Source organism: Cynara cardunculus, unplaced genomic scaffold (assembly GCF_001531365.2).
Source record: "Cynara cardunculus var. scolymus isolate 2C unplaced genomic scaffold, CcrdV1 Un_Scaffold_5297, whole genome shotgun sequence".
Classification (NCBI taxonomy): Eukaryota; Viridiplantae; Streptophyta; class Magnoliopsida; order Asterales; family Asteraceae; genus Cynara; species Cynara cardunculus.
Genome location: NW_020202332.1, coordinates 1 through 23,566, shown reverse-complemented (window position 1 = coordinate 23,566; position 23,566 = coordinate 1). Strand labels below are relative to the sequence as shown.

At 35.0% G+C, this 23,566-nt stretch overlaps 2 protein-coding genes across 9 annotated transcripts; one reads left to right on the top strand and one right to left on the bottom strand.

Annotated features, from left to right (window-relative positions):
- The first annotated feature begins 3,193 nt into the window (after positions 1 to 3,193).
- LOC112504343 (phytochrome E-like) lies at positions 3,194 to 10,561 on the top strand. 3 transcript variants are annotated; one of them, XM_025108272.1, is made up of 5 exons: positions 3,194 to 5,599; positions 7,834 to 8,623; positions 8,884 to 9,177; positions 9,856 to 10,010; positions 10,191 to 10,561. In XM_025108272.1, the coding sequence occupies exons 1-5, from the start codon at positions 3,523 to 3,525 to the stop codon at positions 10,352 to 10,354; spliced, it is 3,480 nt and encodes a 1,159-aa protein (XP_024964040.1). In that variant the 5' UTR covers positions 3,194 to 3,522; the 3' UTR covers positions 10,355 to 10,561. The 3 variants fall into 3 exon arrangements, with proteins under 3 accessions (XP_024964040.1, XP_024964039.1, XP_024964038.1); XM_025108271.1 differs by having other exon boundaries at positions 7,828 to 8,623; positions 8,887 to 9,177; XM_025108270.1 differs by having other exon boundaries at positions 7,828 to 8,623.
- Positions 10,562 to 10,646: 85 nt separating this feature from the next.
- LOC112504344 (protein MEI2-like 2) lies at positions 10,647 to 19,937 on the bottom strand. Of its 6 annotated transcripts, none has more exons than XM_025108277.1 (13): positions 19,627 to 19,937; positions 18,317 to 18,359; positions 18,085 to 18,228; positions 17,366 to 17,787; positions 16,270 to 16,428; positions 16,060 to 16,176; positions 15,511 to 15,662; positions 14,026 to 14,117; positions 12,964 to 13,909; positions 12,804 to 12,888; positions 12,650 to 12,718; positions 12,318 to 12,497; positions 10,647 to 11,254 (listed from the first exon to the last, which is right to left on the bottom strand). In XM_025108277.1, the coding sequence occupies exons 2-13, from the start codon at positions 18,345 to 18,347 to the stop codon at positions 11,144 to 11,146; spliced, it is 2,508 nt and encodes an 835-aa protein (XP_024964045.1). In that variant the 5' UTR covers positions 18,348 to 18,359; positions 19,627 to 19,937; the 3' UTR covers positions 10,647 to 11,143. The 6 variants fall into 6 exon arrangements, with proteins under 6 accessions (XP_024964045.1, XP_024964046.1, XP_024964041.1 ...); XM_025108278.1 differs by having other exon boundaries at positions 18,317 to 18,356; XM_025108273.1 differs by having other exon boundaries at positions 18,085 to 19,937.
- Between the last annotated feature and the right edge of the window lie 3,629 nt (positions 19,938 to 23,566).

Sequence of the window (23,566 nt, the reverse complement as noted above, 5' to 3'; positions counted from 1 at the left end):
CTAAAAATAGTCCAGAAATTATACATTTTAAAATCAAAGTCCTTTGCACATAGAGTTACCACTTGGACAGAATGCAAATTATGTTTCTGGAATTTTGGTCTCACAAATCACTGTCAAAAGGAACCTTCCATAACTCTTTTTGAGTCCAAATTTTTATACCATCAATAACAGTGAGTTAAACAGATTTTTCCCAAATATCAAGAATTTTGGATGGTTTTAAGGCACTCATCATTACCCTACCACTTTGAGTGTCACAGTCCCCAAGACAGATCGCACACTCTTCGAGTGACGGCCATTTGGGGGGTCTAAACTCATCATTTTTCAGTGATTTTAACTTTATTTTAAAGCTAACACATAAGGATAACTTCCAGAAAAAGAATCACCCATTTTTATTGAGTTTTGAAGAAGATATAACCGTTTTAAAAGGTATGCAAGATTCTGACAACAATGCTTTTTTGCACCATAATCTTGTATCAAGAACTTGAAGTCTCAAAACTTAATATTTTTGAGTGAGACTAGTTGCATTAGAAAGATAACTCATTAAAATAAGTTTTAGAAGAAAAATAAACCATTTTGAAGGAATTTTCAGAGAGATATGGTCGTCCAAAATAGGTTTTACCTACTGTCAAGTGTGTTGTTGCACACTTATTTTGTTTTAAACACTTGAAGGTTCAAACCTTACTCTTTTTATGGTCAAAAAAACCCACATGCAAACACTTTTACCAACTTTTCTTGAGTTCTAATGTTTGTAGGTCATAGATTATCATCATTTTGAGGACATTTTCATGTCATTGATGTATAATCTTCCATCTTAGATTCTCCAGAAAGTTTGTTTATAAAAAGGAGAAAGAAGAAAAGTGTAGAAGATGAGAAATCATGCCAAAAAATAAGGATAATGTAACTAGTTCATTACTTTTGCTTGCTACTTCTTGAAGTGTTGAGTGTTCTTCAAGATGATGGAAGTTGAGGGGTTTTGGAGGGTGATTTCAGTTGGAGTGGAAGACAAAATGAAGATTTCAAAAGAAATGGGGTTTTTATATGTGTTTTAATGTGAATAAAAGGGCCGGCCTCTTAAGGCCCAAGTCCATAACAATAAAAATTTTATTTTTCTTTTAAACAAAATAAAGCTCATTTAAATTATAACAAAAAATACAATTTATCAAATATTGATAAAAATATCATTATTAAATCAAAGTTCCACATTTTTGGTAAAATTATTTGGACATTCAAATGAGACTTTTATATTTTAACTTGGACTTTATAATATCAACTTTATTATATATAGAGAATTTTTAATGTATTTGGCATTACATAAGTTAACTTTACCAGTTATCCGTCGAAACAAGGTTTTCTAAACTATATTTTGGGAACTAAGCCACATGAATTCTAATCAACATGACTAGATCCTAATAAAATATAATTCTAAATATAGAAACCCTATAAAGGTGATAACCTGACACTCCAAAAAAAAATGACGGATGTCACACAAATCTTATATATGATCAATTTAGTCTTGTTATTTTATACACCAAATAACTATTCTGCCACTCAGTTAATTATTTATAATTCATTACAATTTTTCATCCTTATGATTTAAAATTTATTGATTTTTCATCTTTATAGTTTACATTTTATTTCTATTTTAGTCATTCATACTTAAAAGTAACGTTTTGGTCTCAAATAAATATAAATGAATTACAAATCATGGGGACAAAAATCAAAATTTTCAAAACCACGAGGACGATCGCAATTTTAACACACCGATGGAAAACGTAAATTACTCTATTTTGGGTAAATTATGATCTTTTATCCTTGTTGTTTGTTAATAATTTTGATGTTTGCTCAAATGGTTTAAAAATTGTGTTTTTCATCCCTATGATTTGTAATTTGTTGCTATTCTTTTTTCCTGGATTAATTCCTACTTTTAAGTACAAGAGACCAAAAAATAAATAACTGTAAGCCACATGGACTGAAACAACAATAAATCTTAAATCATAAGAATGAAAATACTGATAAATTAAAAACCATAGGGATGAAAATTAGAACTTATAAATCACAAGGACAAAAATTGCAACTTTTATAAAAAATATGATTCACTCGGGTTCTCTAACATGGAATCTGTGTGAAGATAAATGTAATTTTGTTAAGATTTTAATTTTTAATTATTCGTTGTAGAGAGATTTTAGAAATATGTTACAAACTCTTAAGTAACCTTGGATCAACTTTTAGTCATGACTCATCTCTATCTATACATGCAAGTACAATCGAAAGATTGGACCAACATTACACCTTTTTTTAAATTTGAAAACAAGAAATGTCTTTACAAGTGATGGAGGGAACAACCCCAAACAGAAAACCTCCAAAACTTTGTCAAATACCCTTTAGCTTCCTGCCATGCACACCAACCGTTTTTTTTATTTAATCGGAATATCTAACCCGTTATGCAAGCCAACTAATTACATGACAACCATTGCTTCAGGGGTAACCTGGAGTTACCGCAAGAAAAATTTTATTTCTTTTTGGATTTGAACCTGGGATATCCAAACACTTTTAGTCTTTAGAACTCAAGCTCAAACAAATTAGACACCGGCCTTGTGCTTAATGCTTGTAAGGAAAAACAACTATTTGTTTGTAAGAGCAACTCCAATCGAACGGCAAAACCTTAGTTTTGCCATTCTTTTGGATCCAATTGCACGGCATAAATGGCATCAATTTGCCGGAGGGGATTTTTGAACGGCAAATTTGCCGTGGAAGACTTGGATACCAAAAAGGTGGTCTCCACCGCCATTCATAAATAAATAATTTTTTTATAAATTATAAATAAATAATTACAAATATTAACTTTTGGTTTTTATATTTATTAAAAATAATAAATAAATTATGTATATTTTAATATAGAGTCCATAAATTTGATTTTTTTTAGAGTGTAATTAAAGTTTGGTTTTTTTTTTAATGTTTATATGCCCATCATATTTGATGTTTTTGGTGTATTTTTTTTTTATGATGAGGTTGGAGTTGTCCAACCAGACTCACCGAGTGAGATGAATGAACCGCATGTCTGGCTGCAATTAAATCATTCACAACATTCCAAATGCTATGAATTTTTTATATGCGGAAAGAGAGGGGAGATTTTGGAATTTTGGGATTTGAGGATGAGATAGTGACGGATGGATTTCTGATTCTCTCTCTCTCTCTCTCTTATCTTGGAATCTCTTTTTTTATCTTTTAAAATCATCTTGGTCCACACTATCTTTAACAAGTTCCGATCTTTTTACATTGTTTTGCTGAAAATAAATCCCGATTAATGAGTGGGTTATGGTAATGAAGAAGCCAAGTGAAATCAGAAACCCAGTATTAAGAAGATGAAGATAGTGGCAAATGAAATTAATATGTGGGGACTTCAAGAAACTCAATCATTTACAACAAGGCTGCTGCTGCTGCTGCTACTTATTTTTGCATTGAAACCCACTTCAAATTTCCCAAAAACTCGAGAGAGGACATCCATACAAGTGTCTTCAAGCCATGAGTATGGAGTTAGGGAGCAGAGGAGTGAATACAGAGGCAACCATTAACAACAACACTGCTGCAACTTCATCATCATCCGGTGGAAGCAATATGAACACACCAAATAAAAACCTCAATTTGGCTCACTATGGTGCTGATGCTAGGCTTTTATCAGAATTTGAGCAGTCTGTTGGATCTGGTAAGTCTTTTAACTACTCAACCTTGCTTAAACATGAGCCTAAAGCTGTGGATGAACAAAAAATGACTGCTTATTTAGAAAGAATTCAAAGGGGTGGTTTTGTTCAACCATTTGGTTGTATGATTGCAATTGAAGAACCCACCTTCAGAATCATCAGTTTTAGTGAAAACTGTTTTAGTATGTTGAGTTTGAATCTGGGAAAGCCTGATGATTTGATTGAGCCCAACAAGAGTCTGATTGGAATTGATGCTAGAATCCTTTTCACTTCTTCTTCCAGGGCCTCGTTAGAAAGAGCTGTGGCTTCTAGAGAAATCACTTTGTTAAACCCAATTTGGGTTCATTCTAGGAGTACCCGTAAGCCGTTTTACGCTATTCTCCATAGGATTGATGTGGGTGTTGTAATTGATTTAGAACCAGCTAACTCCGGTGATCCCACTTCATTGCTGGCTGGTGCAGTTCAATCACAAAAACTAGTTGTTAGAGCGATTTCTAGGCTTCAGTCTCTCCCTGGTGGAGATATCGGCGTTCTCTGTGACACTGTTGTTGAAGAAGTTCAAAAGCTTACTGGATATGATAGGGTTATGGTTTATAAGTTCCATGATGATGAACATGGTGAAGTTGTTTCAGAAATTAGGAGGTCTGATTTAGAACCCTATTTGGGAGTACACTATCCGGCAACAGACATCCCACAAGCTGCCCGTTTCCTATTTAAGCAAAACCGGGTGAGGATAATTGTTGATTGTCATGCAGAATCTGTTGAAGTGATTCAAAGTGAAGAGTTAAATCAGCCTCTTTGTTTGGTCAACTCTACCCTTCGAGCCCCCCATGGCTGCCATAAAATTTACATGTCTAACATGAATTCTATTGGGACTTTGGTGATGGCAATTCTTGTAAACAACAATGACTCCATGAAGCTATGGGGCTTGGTGGCCTGCCACCACACTACACGACGTTACATCCATTTTCCACTTCGCTATGCCTGTGAGTTTTTGATGCAGTCCATGGGTTTACAGCTCTACATGGAGCTTCAGTTAGCCAAACAGAAAGCAGAGAAGAAGATCCTCCGCATGCAAACCACCCTATGTGACATGCTACTGCGAGATGCCCCTTTCAGGATTATAACTCAATCTCCAAGTATAATGGATCTAATCAAGTGTGATGGAGCTGCTTTATATTATGGTGGGAAAGTTTGGTTAGTGGGTATAACTCCAAATGAACAAGAAGTTATGGATATAGCTAACTGGTTGTGTAGTGAGCATAAGGACTCTACAGGATTCAGTACAGAGAGTTTGTTGAAAGCCGGTTATCCCGGTGCTGTTTCGCTTGGTGATGCCGTTTGTGGTATGGCTGCTGCCCAAATCACTTCTAAAGATTTCTTGTTTTGGTTCAGATCACACACGGAAAAAGAAATCAAATGGGCAGGGGATAAGCATCATCCTAAGGATGAAGATGATGGTGAGAGAATGCATCCAAGATCATCGTTTAAGGCATTTCTCGAAGTGGCAAAAAAGAAAAGTTTGTCATGGGAAGATTCTGAGATCAATGTGATTCATTCTTTGCAGCTAATCATGAGAACATCAGCTCAAGATGTTGCAGAGAACGGAGGTGGTGGTGGTGGTTCAAAGGTGATGAAATATGGTCAACAAAGTGAGACTGGGCTTCAAGGGATGGACGAAATTAGTTCAATTGCATGTGAAATGGTGAGATTGATTGAAACAACATCTGTCCCAATCTTTGGTGTTGATGCTTCAGGTTTGATCAATGGGTGGAATGCTAAAATTGCAGAGTTAACTGGTTTAGCAGCTAGTGAAGCTATGGGAAAGTCTTTAATTGATGAAGTCATTCATGAAAGCTCACGGGTAGTCGTTGAAGGTCTTCTTTGCAGAGCTTTGCAAGGTACATCTTTAACATGACAACATAAATCTAAGTACCTAACTCACATGAAGAACTAAGAATTTATAGGGGTCCTTTGGTTAAATGCCCTTCTGACTGGTTTTCATTTAAATCCATGACCTTCTGATTGGTTTTGAACCACTGCTTAACAGAAGAATGCATCTTCCATATACAAGAACACCTAAAAACTTGACAGAAGGTCATGGATTTAAAACACTTGTTGGGAGGTCAATAGCTAAATAACTCAATTTATAGCACGACAAGTGATGTGATTTGGTCCTTAAGGCTTTATTTGAAATTATCATGTAAACTATAATGTAGTTATAAGTCAGTTAGATTTGCATTTCTAATAAGTTTTCTTTGAAGTGATGCTTATTTCATTAAAACATCTGAGAAGATATGGAGTAAAATATGGGCCAACAGGCTGAAAATATGAAACCCTACAGACTTAGTTACATGTTGGATGTCTATGATTAGTACTAATATAACCATTAGCTACCAGTTCCCTAGTCATGCGAGATATCAATCCCGATCAAGAGTCCTTGCCTGCACAGATATCTACCAGATCCGAAGTTCTGTTGCTTCGAAGGACAAATATCTACTCATGCAAAGTTGTTAAAGGCTCAAGGCGCACTAGTTCCTTTCCTCCGAAGTTCTGGGCATTCAATATTAGGATTTGACTTATATCATCTATTTAATAACTCTTCCTTAAAAAGTCTAGGAGATAAGATGATAAAACTTATTTAATATTAGGGTTTGAGTCGGTATTTAATAACTCTTTATAAGGCATGCCTAGGCACAAAAGGTGCCTCAGCCAAGATGCAGCGCTTTAGCGAGCCTTGTGAATATGCCTCGCCTCGACTTTAAAAATCCCAAGACCTTGAGCCTTATACTCCTTAGAGCCTAGGCACGCCTCTAACAACTTTGTACTCATGAGCCTGTCTCTAGGAATTATGAGCTTGGGACTTGGAAACCAAAACAACCAAATGAACCCAATATATCCCACTCAAAAGCAGACCAGTCCTCTACGCCAAAGGGTAGAGGGCCTATTCCCGTGAAGACGCATGTCTTGTGCTAGGGCTTTAGAAACCATTGGCTATTTAAACACATATATGTGTGGATGATAATTTCATGGATATCATGTCCTTATTCTTGTCATATGATTCGATGCAGCCACGTCAAGAATCCAAGATGATGTAGTTGCCTAATACAAGTGGTATATACCTATATGTGAATGGTTGCACAAGGATCAGTAACAAATGAACAGCTTTAGAATCCTAGAAAGTGTGAATCAAGATGAGCTCTTGGTAGAGTTGAGCCTCTAAAGAAGTCAAAAGTAGCATATGCTCTACTCACTAAACTTTTGGACAAATCATCTTCATTTAACCATTTTGTATGTGTTTGTATCACTATCAAGCCAGTTCTAGGGTGATGGGAATTGGGGGATTCTTTGTCGGTGGTCTCCCTAGGATCTGTTTGTAGATGGTGACATACAAACATTGACATTGACCATTAAATCCAATTTCTATAAACCAAATCAGACCAAACAAACCCAATATATCCCACCCGAAGTGTGAAGTGTAGGAGGGGTGAGAGGTACGCAGACCTGATCTCCACCCAAGAGAATAGAGCGGTCGTTTCCATAAAGATCCCCGGTTTGTGCATAGAGTGTTAAATTGCGGAAAAAGAAGAATATACGAAAAAGAAGAACTTGAAAACAAGAAAGACACTGTTAAAACTTGAAAAACGAGTCAGAAGCAAGCAACCAAAAATCAAACAGACAAGCCGAAAACATAACAAAGGTAGGAAGGTCTACACACCCTTCATCTAACGCAGGTTTCAGGGGTCTAACTGCTGGCTCACTAACCCTATCGTCTACATACCCCTAAGCTAACCTATGAATCCAATTTGTATGATTAGTCTAGTTGAAATATTAATATTACCCATTCCTAGTTGTACATTCAAAATGGAATCACCAACACCAAAAGAAATACATATGTAAAAACAAGAGTAGAATGGTGGTGGAACAGCAACAGTAAATCAAGAGGTAACATGTCATCAACCGGTCCTTTCTTGCAACACATTCTCTACTGTGTTGAACAGACTCAAAAGGAAAGTTTTGATCTTTAGTTCAGAAAAGATAATCTTTTAACTTGTTCGCTAGCATCTGTGTGACCACTAAGTTAAAAAAACTTATTTCTAGGAGTTGGGGTCTGACATGCTTGATGCAGGTGCAGAGGAGAAAGACGTTGAACTGAAACTACGGAAGGTTGATATGCACCAGCAAAACAACACCATCATATACATTATGGCCAATACCTGCACAAGCAGGGACTACAAGAACAATGTGGTTGGGGTATGCTTTGTGGGTCAAGATGTCACAACCGAGAAAATTGTCATGGATAAATTCATACGTATGGAAGGAGACTATAAGACGATTATTCAAAGCCCACATCCGTTAATTCCTCCTTTATTTTCCTCCGATGAAAATGCTTGTTGTTCTGAATGGAATGCAGCCATGGAAGAGCTTACTGGTCATATGAGACGTGAAGTTCTAGGGAAAGTGCTTCCTGGTGAGGTTTTCGGAGGTTTATGTAAACTCAAAGATGAAGATACACTCACAAAATTTATGATTCTGTTATATAGAGAAATCAAGGGGCATGACACTTCAGATCTACCATTCGGGTTTTTTAATAAAGATGGGAATCTTGTAGAGGTTAAATTGACAGCAAACAAGAGGGTTATTGAAGGTGGAAAAGTAGTTGGGTGTTTCTGCTTCTTGCAGACTAGTGCGCAATGGCCTTTGGGAGACGGTAAAAATCAAGATTTCGTGTTGAAAAGTAATGAGTTGGCATATTTGAAGCAAGAAATAAAGAACCCGTTAAATGGGCTGCGTTTTGCTCATGAACTTCTTGAAAACACAGCTATTTCATATGATCAGAAGCAGTATCTCGAGACAAGTGGTGCTTGTGAAAGACAAATCGCATCAATCGTCGAGAATATGGATATAAAAAGTATTGAAGACGGGTTAGTCTCAATTCTCTAAATCTTCATTCTCTTCTCTGGTTTCTTTTGTTTGCATCAGACGATGCTTTAACAGTCAAGGTCAGACACTCAGACCGTTTGCTTTTCAAAACCAAAAGTGATGTGTTTTATTCTAATCAAACCAATCTTTTTTGCAATATAATGTATAGTAATTATCTAGATATCATTTCAGTTTTATCATCTAGTGGAAGAATTCGTAACACTTTTGCAGAAGTAAATTTGTGAAATGTTTGTTTCTGCAGCAGTGTGGAGCTGAACCTGGACCAATTTGCATTGGAGAATCTTTTGGATGCCATTGTGAGCCAAGTCATGATCGTGCTGAAGGAAAAGAACATACCATTGGTTCATGAAATACCTGATCAACTGAAAACACTCACTCTTCTTGGCGATCAGATTAGGCTTCAGATAGTCTTATCAGATTTCTTGCTCAGCATTGTGCATCATGCACCGTCACCAGATGGTTGGGTGGAAATCAAAGTGGCCCCTGGGCTCAGAATGATACAGGATGGGCATGAATTCATTCATCTACAGTTCAGGTAAAATCTATGGCTTTGCCTTTCTATTTTCTTTACCTTATAGGAAACCAAACCAAACGGACCTGTAAATCACACACAGGGGTGGGCTCTGGGGAGGGTAGGATGTACACTGACCTCCTCTATCTTAAGGGGTAGAGAGGTTGTTTCCGTGAGTTCCTACTCTTGTTATAGGACCAAACAATTGTATGTCCTATATAAAAGGTGTTACAATAGGATGTTAGGACATATTTGGGCATCCTAACAAGAAAGGGTCCTATTGGTTTTTTATATGATACTTTTGAGAAGGGTCCTATGAACATATATTTTTATAAGACACCCGCTCGAGTCTTAAGGGTAGAGGTCAGGTCTATATATCTTACCCTTCCCACACCCCACCTCCGGGTGGGATATATTGGGTTGGTTTGGTTTTTATACATATAAGATACTTTTTCAAACAATATCATATATAAAAAGACTAATATGATGTTTAGTTTCAAAATTAGCTTAACAAACTTATTAGGATGCTCAAAAGCACCCAATCAACCTATTGTAACACATTTATATAAAATGTATAATTGTTTGATCTTATAACATAAGTCCTATTAAGGAGTTCATTAGAACATAAACACAATATCGCGTCCTATAAAATCAATTTGTTGTACTGACGAGGTAGTATTCCTAATGAACTTGTCCTTGCAGAATGAGTCATCCAGGTCCAGGGTTACCTGTGGATATCATTAGAGACATGTACGAAGAGAGAAAACAATGGGATACCCAAGAAGGACTCGCCCTGAATCTTTCTAGGAAACTGCTTGGTATCATGAAAGGCCATGTCAATTACGTTAGAGATGACAGTAAGTGTTGCTTCCTCATTGACATCGAACTTAAAACAAGGAAATGAAGATTTGAAAAACAAGAAATCTTGCAGAGATCATCTGAAATATTACTTGTATAGAAGCATCTATAGAGGCTTTTAATTTTTATTCCAGTTTTCACCATGTTGGTAACTCGGTTTGCTGAATCTTGATGTGCAGATGGTTGTATTGAATCTGCTGCTATCACAACCTCTGTATCTTTGTATATCTTTTCTTGTCCTAAAGAGAGTTGTACTTTTCTGATGGCAACCTTAATGCTTTTCAAACACAAATCTTACTTCAATTTCATTACTAATTTGTTGCTAGCTCTTTTCAACTTATAATACCTGTAATGAACTTTATTGTAGTTTCAGATATTTCACAAACCATGTCAATTTTAAGTAGAAAAGCATCCAATTTGACTGCAGAAAGTCGAATCGTCCCTCTTTCTGTGAAATAGCAACTCAGTTCCTGTACACGTTGGCAACATAAAGATAAAACACAGTTTGCCAATGAAGTTTAGCATACATGATTGAATGTATGATACAGATGTTAATTTAATACATCAAGTAAAATGGCTTTCTCAACAACATGAAGCCTGCTCATAACAACTAAAATGGAGTAATGCACAAAAAAAGGAAGGGGAAAAAAGATTCCAAATTCAGTTATAGTTAAATATGAACTACAGATCAAGTGCAGAAGACATGAAAAGTCAGATTCTACCCTCATAAGCTCACAATATACAATTGGCAAGAAACCCTCAACCATTTTTACCCCCAACAAACAAACTTATGTGCAGGTAAACATCATCCATCATCAATATCCCAAATCAAACTGGAAAAATGGGTCCTCAAAACAAAGAGGCGATGAGCAGAAGATATGACCAATTTACATATTTGCAAAATGGCAATCTCCACTGTACATTACCATCATTCGCCTCTATAAGCATTCTTTCTGATTATCAGGTTTCTTTTTTACTCTTTTATCCTTTCGAAGTACACAAAATCTGCTCCCTTGGTTTCTTTTTGGTGCAATTCTCCTACTTCTATACATGATATGTACGGTTGCAAGCCAGCAGTCTTGAGTAACGAGTATAATTTAGACACTTAATAAGACCGCTGCTTCATCTGCTGTCAGCTCTGCTCGTTTGTGCCATCCTTTGGAGGGCTACCTGTAGAGTCACCTGAGTCTGACCCATTTGACCGATGCATTTGAATGTTCAAACTATTTGACAAAAGAGGTTCCTGTAAGATGTATACGAGAAATTATCAAACAATTTCGCACCCAGAATGACATATTTCTATAAATGGCCATAATACACATTTTCAATTTATCGGTTCCATTTATGCGGTGCATGCAAGAAAAGATGGGACAAACAAATTGGTGAGCAAATGTGTAGCAATGACCATGAGCAAACAAGCATTTTCACTTTTGACTTTCTCCAAAACGAGAACTGCTGTAATTTTTCTGGTGAAGAGGAGCATAATTCATTTATTTCAATATGGTGTTGCACGATTGCCATAAACAATTAGTCACATGATTAGTTATGTCACATGATGATTCCTTGGTTGATATACAGCTAACAGTCAAAAAAGCTCAATGAGCCTGTTCCAAGCCGACTCGTTTGGTTATTTAAGCAGAGCTCGAGCCTGGTCTAGCCAGGCTAGATGAGCCTAAACGACAAGAACTTAATAAGCATAGCCCACCAAGCCTATACAAACAAGTGTAATTTATATTTATTTAGCACCAGCTTTAAGCCTCATCATAGACTTAAATTTATTATAAGTTTTTAGTATAACTTATTTGCAAGTATAGTTGAAAGGTTTGCTTTCAATCTTGTACGAGTACATATGAACTGAGCAAAAAACTCAAACTTAAACGAGCTCCCATAGGAACCAAGCGTATACGAGTTGAATCAAAAATGGAGACCAAGGCAAGCCAGACCCAACCCTAAGCTTTTCAGGCCTGCTTGACAAGCCACAAAGCAAACCCAAGTGCATATTTTTCATGTGTCAAGCCTTGAGTGGAGCAAGCTTGGGCACCACTCCGCTCAAATACCATTAATACAACAAAAAAATGCTCCCTCCATCCCAAAATAAGAGTCCATTTCCAAAAGTGCCTACTTTCCAATCCTATCCTTAATTATGGAAGGAGAAATTTATTACTCCCTCTATTATTAAGGGTAAAATTGTCATATTTAGTGATTTTAATGTGTGATAATTACACATTTCTAAAACCATGCCTTTGTCATTTTGGACATGGGATAAAACACTGGCTTGTATTAGGTATCTAGAATGAGCATTTTACCTGATCAGCAGCCTCCGAGCCCTCTGAATGAAAAAGAATAGGGCGACAACGCTTATCTTCATTCATCAAGCTAGAGTTTTGGAAGTGGGTAACAAGTGCCATCTTTCCTTGGATTCGAGCATAAGCCAAGGAAGCAACTTTCTCACTGTTGAACTTCTCCCACTTTTTCCCGTTGAACGCCTAAACCACAATTTACATAATTAGTGAATAGCTATAACCCAAAACTTCAAAAAACCGTCTTTCTGATGATTACACGTCTATGATTTACCCATGTCAAATTTACAAAGTCAAAGATGGTCAACCAGAAAGACAATAGAACAGGTGGAAAAAACCTGGTAAAATGGGATTATGTGCGCTGGAGAAAGCATGTTGATAAATGCATATCCAACATTGCATTTGTTCTGCATCAAATAGTACAAAGCCCATCAGTTCTACCCAAAAAGGGGGTGGGGGTTGCTTCAACTAGCAAGAAATGCTAAATTATACCTTAAAATCGATGGGCAAGTAAAGAAAATCATAAGTGCCACTATGATTTTCATCAATGGCAGCGAGCAGCATCTTTGAAGTATACCTAAAAGTACAAAAAAGAAGAATCAAGTTGAAATCTTTTAAGTGCCCAAATTGCAGTGGGAAAATGAGGTCTTACTTATTAGGAATGTTTTTTATCATCAAAGTTGTTCGCGTATCTTCCCCACTCGTGATTTTATCAAGATCGAGCTGGAACTGTTTCTTGCTATCTGTCTGACTTCCATTTTGGTCAACACGTCGGGTCCGTCCACGCTCGCTCATACTTTCTACAATAGTGGGTCCCAGCCCTGCGTAATGTCCGTTACCAAGAAACATGGGATTAAGCCTGGGAGAAGACATGGTGCTGAAACTTGGAGAACCGTTTTCAACAGACCCACGAGAACCTAAGAAGCCTCTGTCAATATGACCTATACCTACACCTCCGAAAGCGGGAGGACTCATGAACAATGTTTCAGGAGACTCATGATAACGACTAAAATGCCCTTCGAATGGGATCCCAGATGGTGCTGATCCAACATGATGATGCTGATGGTGGTGTTGTGATGAACCAAGCAAAGATGCAGGGCGCCCTGCGATGGGAAACCCATGGGTCGGGGGACCCTTGGTCGTAGCAAATGGATGAGCCATGGTTGGTGATCGACCAGTGACAGGAAAGCCATGGCTAGGTCCCTTGGGTTGTTCAGAGTATATATTGGGACTACCCCACAAAAATTGTGGACCAGATAACGTTTCAATTCCTGAACCAGTTGAGCTTGAACCACCAAAAGAGGACATGGGTTCCTTAAACTGACTCAATTTGGACTCTGGCAGTGAATGAGATTGTTGAAATGTGGATCCACTGTTTGAACTTCCATTGAACATATTTTGTTCAAGATGGTTACGGTTAGTCCTTCCATGGTCCTTGCCAATTGGTGCTATCCTTGCTGGTTGAGGGTGCAAGATTGAAGCGAGGCCAGGTAAATTGTTGCCGAACGTAGGGCTCATTGAACCAAGGACAGGTGACTTGCTTAGACTTTGCAGAGGACTGTGTTCTATTGGGCTGCCAAACTGTGGCCAGACACCTGCTGGGTGAAATACATCAAAATTATATTTGTAAGATGGTCAAAGAAAGTCTAACTCAAAACATAAAAATATCGATCTTGTTTCCCACAGAACATAATGGAACCACAAAAGGCCTTACCTGGAGGAGAGTTGGCAATCGAGGGACCAACTTGAAGTCGAAAACTCCGGGTGTCATCTTGTTCAAACTCCTGACTGAGTTGCAACATCAGGCTAAAGTGATGGAGGCAAAATGAAGAGTTATGATCAATAATCACACACACTAATAATTGAAAGAAACGAACAAATATAGACACAGCATCTGCATAGTTCAACAATTTGCCTAACATCAATGGTCGTTTGCTAGGATTCTTATTATACGGCTGACACCATTTACAAGGGACTAATAGGGAAAGGGCATCAAAAAGGTTGCCCATGTGATTATAAAAGACAACCGGGATGATTCATTAATGCTTAAATGTTACCCACTGAATCTTAATTCGTTTCCTCACAAAGCCTCAGACCAGCGGATATTGTCTCATTCTTTAGCAATTACTCCCTCCATCCCAAAATAAATGTCCGCAATGAAAAAGCACAGTTTTAGAAATGTGTAATTATTACACTTTTTAATCAACCAAATGAAAATTTTACCCTTGATAATAGAGGAAGTAATGAATCTCTTCATCTCATAATTTAGGGTAGAATTAGAAAGTAGGCACTTGCTATTGAAAGTGGACGCTTGATCTAGGACAAACCAAAATAAAAATGAGGACACTTATTTGGGATGGAGGAGGGAGTAGAATTCATAGCAAAGATTCTTGTATACTTAACTAATAACACCACATATTAAACATTTTATCTTGATACAACAATATAAAAAACTAATGCTCCCATCTATGTATCTATTTAAAACAGCCAGCAAATCAACATCTAGATGTCTTTCCTCCAACCTCCAAAGGTCCTTGATCCAATATATCCTATCTTGAAGTGATCAACTTTTCAATCTCATCGAATTTTGTTCTTTTGATACAAACAAACATCTAGCATGCAAAAAATGCAAAAATAACACCATCTTATGCAAAAATAAGCATTTTTGGAAATGTAAACACAAAAATGGCCATTGTTCAATGGTTTAGAAAGCTAATCACTCATTTATCGTCTATCATCAACAAATATGGTCATCTAAGTTTAAAAGGGAGTTCTTCCATCACCCAACATATTGTATTGATACATATATATATATATATATATATCATTTTTTACACCAAGCTAGTCTACCACAATGACTACACCAGAGGTTACCCATGTCAGTCATTTTTATCAAGATTCTATTTTGCTCAAACTTTGAAAACATGTAAGAAATAAGAGTAAATTAGACCGATCATCCCTATAGTTTGCTCAGTTTCCATCAATTGCCCCTGCAGTTTCAAAATTACACCAGACCCCCCATCTTTTCAATTTTCTTACACCATTTGTCCTCGCCCCTAATGGGTGTTTAGCCAATTAAGTTGAGGGGTATTTTGGTCATTTTTCTTTTTTTTATTAAATGATAAATTATGGGCGCAACATTGAGACGGACACATTAGGAAAAGCCAAGATCAACTAAAACACAACTCTGTATACTTACTTTCGGCGTGCTCCACCAGGGCGACTAGGTTCAAGCTTTATGCGTTTCCCAGCTATATCACTCCGATTCAGGGATCTAAGGGCCGCTTCTGCAGCTCTAACATCATAATATTCGATGAACTTGTGGTGCCTCTTGTGTGGCGTCTCCCTTATCTGGTATTGTGCAACAAAAACTAAAAAAATTATTTCCCAAGACCCCAAACAAATGCTTCAATGATGTGAATTAACAACACCAACTAGATGCAAATTTTGTATCCTCACAGTATCGAAACTGACTTTTTGAACCACCGGATTTGGCTTTTCGTTCAAAATGCACAAAGAACGAGCATTTCCGACCAAAAAAAAAGCCAAGTATGATGCTTCTTTTCTGCACTTATATGGTCCACTATTTATCCAAAATCCCTTATTCTTGCAAAATTTTCTTTTTTTGACATCTCCACAGTATTGATGGTTAGTTTACAACGAAAACACAAGTCTGATGGTTCAAAAACTTGATTACTCCTTTTTGTCATCAGAAGAAGCATTGGAGAGAGAGAACGAAAACTATTACCTCTTTGACCTCGCCATATACCCCAAAGATTTGAAGAAGATCTTCACATGAAACTGAAGGGTCCAAATTAAAAACCACCAAAGTTCCTTGATTTATATCTTTATCTGATGGGTTATCCTAGAACACAAAGATAAACAGATGAAAGGAGATATAACATTAACTACCACAATGAAGAATATGGAAAACAGAGAATGGAAATCAAATTTCAACCTTTGGAATCGAGTAATGAATGTCCAGCTTCCTTCTTCGTAGCGGCTTATTCTGTAATGCACGCATGGCAGTTCGAGCAGCACGGATATCGTAGTAAGATATCATCACAAATCCCCTATGTTTACATGCCGTGTACAGTGTTCTGATATCACCGTATTGCTACACGGTAAACAAAATAATAATCCATTAGTAAATGGTCACCTATGGACAAAAAAGATGGGAATTTTTTTAGAAAACCACTTGGGACTTTCAAGATTTCCGAAGCCATCCATTTCTGTAGGTGAGAACTAAAGATGCCAAAGTGTGTCAATATTTGATCTATAAACCTTAAGAATAAGAACACCCCAAACGAGTATTGATCTTTTTCTTCAGTGATGAATTTTCCATCGAGCGATTGCTGCCATGATCAGATGGATTTTGATCTGAAGCACATTAAGGATGCAAGAACACTAATATGCACGAAAAGGATAGTGCATTTGGAGAGCTCGTGAGTGGTGCGCCCACTTTTATCTTGTTAGATTTCAAGAACATTTTCACCCTTCTCATTGCAGGCAAAGCATAGTTCAATAAAATGCAAAAATAAACACTAGCTGTAAGAATGAACAATTCTGGACACAAAATACCGTATATTGTCTGTTTTTCCACCAACATTTTCACAATTTGTATGTAATATTGTAATCATGCATTTTAGCAAACTATACTGTTTTTTGGCATTTTAGCAAACTATACTGTTTTTTGGCATTTTCACAAGAATTACCAAAAAAAAGGCAAGCTCAACTAGCAAATAAAGGCTCGGCCTTAGGGCTCCTCCCCATAGGTTGCTGGTTCAAGCCTCCTCGGGCCCACCTTGAATTAACCCAGGTGCAGACAAGCTGGCCCGGACACCCACGGTTACCCAAAAAAAATCAGACTCTACTCACTAGGGGTTGAAGAAATAGGTGAAGATCTAACTACCCAAGATTAAAGTATTTCCAAGATTCTTATCCAGAAAAGTGCAAGCCGCAAAAGGGTGTCTTTAGTTTCATTATTGCCGTAGTTTGAACATAAAAAACTACAATCCTGATATAATCAACAAGATGGGGGTAAAGTTAGCTACCTCAAAGAGAGTTCTGAGTTCTGAATCCTCGACATTACTGTTGATGTTACGCACAAATAAAGTTCTTGAAGGATGCTCTCCATATGGATGTTCCCCAGCAACAGTTCCCACATTGTTTGCAAGATTGTAGTGAGCCACCCCATTGCCAACAACTCCATCACCCAAACTTACCTTTGATATCCCCATATTCGTGTTATCCATATCAGATTCAAGTTCCATACCTCCTCCACTTCCAAAAAGATCATACTCTTCTGACTCATCTGCACGGCTAGTAAAAGCACTGAGATCGATACCATCTATCACACCAGCTAAAAGATCATCCTCATCAGGTAACAAGTTCCCAATTCCATCATCTTCAAGATCTTCTAGCAAATCATTGCCTTCTAAAGATTGATATTTGTTCTCTGGATTATTCAAGATCACTGCATTTCAATCAAGAAAGGGAAGAGTAAGAGCCTGTTTGTTAACAGCTTAATGAGTTTAATAGAACTCACAGCTTATTCGGTCAGCTATATATGTTTATTTGGTAGTATCTTAATGATATAGAAAGTGGCTTATTCGGTAAAGAACATGCTCCTTCCATCTATGGGAAAACACTCCCAATCTATACAGATAGATTAATCCACACAGTCAACCAACAAAAGAGGCCCTAAGACTGTAAGTGTATCTCATTTATTTAAAGGCTGTTAATGGAGCCATTAAGCAAAAAGGCTGCATACACTTCTCATGGGGTAAAACCGGTAACGAACTTGAAAAAAGTGTGGCATCACTTGAGGCATCATAAGTATCGGGCCCAGTTAACATTTGCCTAGCCCCACTTCCAACTGCTTTCGAGAAATTCATTGATGTTATTTTAGAAGGACCTGCCACACAACAGAGTAAATTTTTCAAGACAATTTCAATCATTAAAAGGTAACTAAGTAGCAAATGAGTGGAGAACTTTAAGAATACCAGAAGAAAACCGTTCTGCAGACTGTTGCATTGCATAACACTTCTGTCATGAAAACAAATTTAAGTAAAAGAGTATCAATATCTGCCATTAATCAACGATGTCAACAGCATTTACTTTCCTAATTTCCTAAACGAGAATCTTGGTATTTTGTTATGAACATAAAATAATGCAGACTGGCTACTTCAAAGAAAAGATGTATCAAAATAATGGAACATGCTCACATACACATTCCCATCAAACTTTATCACTTAAATTGGTGAAACTATATGCCTAAAGCAATGTTACCCTCACTCATAAACGAAATACTTGGAACCATTTCATTTCTTAAGACTAAGAAACTACCAACTTCGCAGAATATGTTTTTTTCTAAATGGATGATCCTAGGCTAAGACTAGACCGATCTCATGGCAAGTCGCAACTGTAAGAACCTCACACAGCCCAGAGGTAAATCTACCAGTGGCCGCAAATGCATATATAGATGGCAGGATTCGAAGCCCTGTTGATTTTACCATCCCCTTGTCTTTATCACCCTTGTTTGCATAATATGTTTGTAATCTCTCTTAACATGAAAAGTGTGAATAGTCAATGATGAAGATGATCCAATCAAGGTATAGATAAAACATAGTTGCATAAAGTATTTACATACAAACTTAAGAAGAACATTAAAACCACATCAAATAAACAACAGTCAACTCCATAGCTATAATCCCATATGTTATAAGGTTAAAAATGATAATGAGACCACAATGAAGCTTATAATGATCAAACACAACTCAAATAAACAAGTTTTGTCCCAAATCGAATTGGGGTAGCCTCTGATCATCAAGAAATTATGCTTACACACACAAGCATCTGCAAAAAATTTGCATTTAAGAGACGAAAGGGGGAAAACTTGGAGAGATCATTAAAAGGTAGTGTGGAACTGTTTTTAGATTCCCATTAATAAGCAATAATTGCTCAAATTTACAACAAAACCACAACTAATCATGTGATCCACAAAAACCCCAATAAGGAATCTGAAATCTATACACCGATCACAACATGCAAAGCAATTGAACAAGATCACCAACGAAATAAGCCCTATAACTTGACAATAACGAACAAAAAATCTGCTAATCTCAACTAAACCCCTTTTCCACCCCCCATAAGACTCCAAGAAATCACAAACCCATTTCAGAATAAGCACGACTACGTAAAAAAAATGGAGACCCCAGAAATAACATCGAAAAACCAAAATGGGGTTTACAATTTTTACACACAGAAACATGTGTTTTATGTGTGTGAGAGAGAAAGAGAGGAAAAAGGGTACCTGGGAAAAGGTCAAACTAAAAAGAGAAGCGTAGAAGAGAGTAAAGGGTGTCTGAAGAAGAAGAAAGAAAGAATCAAAATCGCATATGAATCTGCAACAGATTCGACCGAAACATCATCTCCATGATCGGATGACACAGAGAGAAAGTTTATTGCTTTTAGATAGAGAAATAGTGGAGGCGTGAGAGGGGAGAGAACTGTCTGTATGTATGTATGTATGTATTGTGTGTGTTCTGTTTTTCTCTCTCTAGAAAAGCACAACACAAAAACATGTACGGAATCTATAGATACATATCGGTGTGTATCTATATGTAGAGAGAGAAAGTTGTGATTGGATGAACAAGTGAAGAAAACTCCGGGAATGATTGAGAGAGAGATAAGATGTTAAACTGTATTTAAATTTCTTTTGGTGTCCGTATGCATATTTTTTTCTATATTGTGAAATTACTCTATTGCCCTTCTAGGAGGATATATGTTACCCGTAGTATTTTTGGAATTATTAGGGACCAGTCCACTTAAATTATGAAATTACCTTTTTGCCCTTCAGTTAGGATTTTTATGTTAGCCACCATCATTACTTTCGGAATTATTAGGACCAATTAATTACCATTTATAAGCCCTTCAATCACAGTGTATATATATATATATATGTATATATAGGGGTCTAATTAAATGAGAACTAATTAGTTTGTGGTAATTATGAAAATCAATATTAACCACAAATCAATAGATAAATTAAGAAATTTATAATTTTGGCAATTTTGAATTAAAATATTAATGCAAGGATATTTTTGGTATTTTAAAACTTTYCTCCCTCCTCTCTTCTYTCTYCGGCCACCGTCCTCCGGTGATACTACAATGGTATCACAATGTATCATATATGTGCTTGGGTATCACATTGATGTCGTTTGTGTGGTCGATCGAAGATGTAACACAGTGGTATCACTATACATATTATATATGATTAGGTATCACAATGTATCTTTTGTTTAACAGAGTCAATATTTTTAGGTATCACCGGAGGACGGTGGCCGGAGGCCGGAGAACGGTGGCCAAAGAGAGAAGAGATGAGAGTTTTAAAATACCAAAAATATCCTTGCATTAAGATTTTAATTTAAAATTACCAAATTTACAAATTTCCTAATTTATCTATTGATTTGTGGTTAAAATTGGTTCTCACAGTTACCACAAACAACTCAGTTCTCCCTTGAATAGGCCCCTGCATATATATATATATATATATATATATGCATATAATACAGTGAAATACATTTTGATTTTAATGTTTTGTTTTATTATTTGTCTTTATCAATGTTATAATACGGTTTTATATGGTTTTGAGAAAACGATAATATTTTTATTTTTAAATAAAATATACATTTTAAGATATCATAAAAATTTGAAATTAATATCAAATTAACTATTTAAAAGTTCTCATTCTTTTGTGTAATTTCTTTTAATTATAATTTAATTTAAGATTAATAATGAAGTAATTTATTTTTTATTGTTAAATATATTTTATGAAGATAATTAAGGGTTTTTGTCAAATATTTTATAATATAGTGTGGATATATGTATTATTTTGAAATTATTAAGGACCAATAAATTTAAGATTTATATTATGAGATTACCCTTTTGCCCTTCAATCAGGATATATATATATATATATATACTAGAAATGTAGTCGTGTAATATATCGAGACACATTTTCATTTCAATGTTTCGTTTTATTATTTATACATGTCCATATAATACGATTTTATATGGTTTTGGAAAAGCGATAATGTTTTATATTTTTGAATAAGATATAAATTTGAAAATATCATATACAATTTACAAAAAAAAATATCAATATTAGTATCAAATTACCTATTTAAAAGTTCTTGTATGTTTATTTTTTTAATTCAATTTTTTTATTATAATTTAATCTAACGTAACGAAGTAACTTAATTTAGGTTGAATAATATATTTTTTATAACAAAGTAATTTATATTTGGTTTAATAATATAATTATTTTATAAAGATAATAATTTAATTATTTTGTTAGAACTCGATAATTATCCTAATTATAATTTAGTTTTTTTTATATTTTAAAATGAGATGTTTATTCTCTGTTTGATTATGTTTATCCGCAGTTAGTTACACGAATTCAAACCTAGAGCTTCAATAAGTTGTATTTATGCACAATTTACTTGTAATCTTGAATTTTAAGTAATGTGCATCAATAAACAGTACTTTATGCATAAAAATGGTTTTAAAAGTTTTTATTAAATGCTTTATAATATAGTGTGTGTGTGTGTGTGTGTGTGTATATATATATATATATATATATAGAGGAGCGATCAAATGAAAACCACTCCAATTTGTAAAAACCGTAAAAACTACTCTCATCCGTCGTTAATCTTATGAAATTTTTTCATGAAATTGTTAATCTTGTGAAATTGTTTCATATAATATTTTTTTTGATGAAGTTGTTTCATATGTGGTTATGAAATTGTTTCATATACTACTTAATGAAATTTTAATGAAACTGTTTCATGTATTTTTCTAAAATTAAATTAATGAAGATGATAATATCCATGATTAACACCCTCCACAATAAAAATGGTAAATTAACCTCTCATAATTACAAAAAAAATGAACAAAATAAAAAATTATGATTGATTGAATGAGGTTTTCACGGTTTTTACAAATTGAGTGGTTTTTATTTGAATCCACCCCTATATATATATATATATATATATATATATATATGGAATTATTAAAGACCAATTAATTAACATTTGAATCGAAAGTACCCTCTTGCCAAAGAGGATAGATATCTACTATTTTTGGAATTACCAAGGACCAATTAATCAACATTTGAATTTGAAATTACCCTTTTGCCCTTCAATTATAGTATTTTTGGAATTATTAAGGACCAATTAATTAAGGTTTAGGGTAAATATCCAAGGTATAAGATTGTCTATTAACGAGAGGCATTAAAAGTTTTTTTTTTGTTTCGAAGTATTTATATTTATACTATATTATAAAGTTTTTAACAAAAACTCTTAAAAACCATTTTTATGCATAAAGTATTGCTTATTAATGCATGTTACTTAAAACACAAGTAGAATGTGCGTAAGTACAACTTATTAAATATTCATATCTGAATTCGTGTAACTAACTGCAGATAAACATAATCAAATACAGGATAAACATCACATTTTAAATATAAAAAATCTAAAATATAATTAGGATAATCATTGAGTTCAAACAGAATACTTAATTATTATCTTTATAAAATGTTATATTATTAAACCAAATATCTATCTATACTATATTATAAAGCATTTGATACAAACTCTTAAAAACTATTTTTAATGCATAGTACTATATATTGATGCATATTACTTAAAATTTTAGATTACAAATAAATTATGTACAAGTACAACTTATTATTTATAGTATATTATAAAGCATTTGACAAAAGCTCTTAAAAATTATTTTTTATGCATGAAGTACTGTACATTGATGCATACTACTTAAAATTTCAGATACAAGTAAATTATGCACAAATACAACTTATTAAAGCTCCATGTTTGAATTCGTGTAACTAACTGCGGATAAACATAATCAAATAGAGGATAAACATCTCATTTTTAATTCTAAAAAATCTAAAATACAATTAGAATAATTATCGAGTTCTAACAAAATAATTAATTATTATCTTTATAAGAAAATTATATTATTAAACCAAATATCTATACTATATTATAAAGCATTTGACAAAAACTCTTAAAACTATTTTTTATACTTGAAGTACTGTTTATTGATTCATATTATTAAAATTTCAGATTACAAGTAAATTATGCACAAGTACAACTTATTAAAGCTTCATGAATTCGTGTAACTAACTGCGGGTAAACATAATCAAATAGAGGATAAACATCTCATTTTAA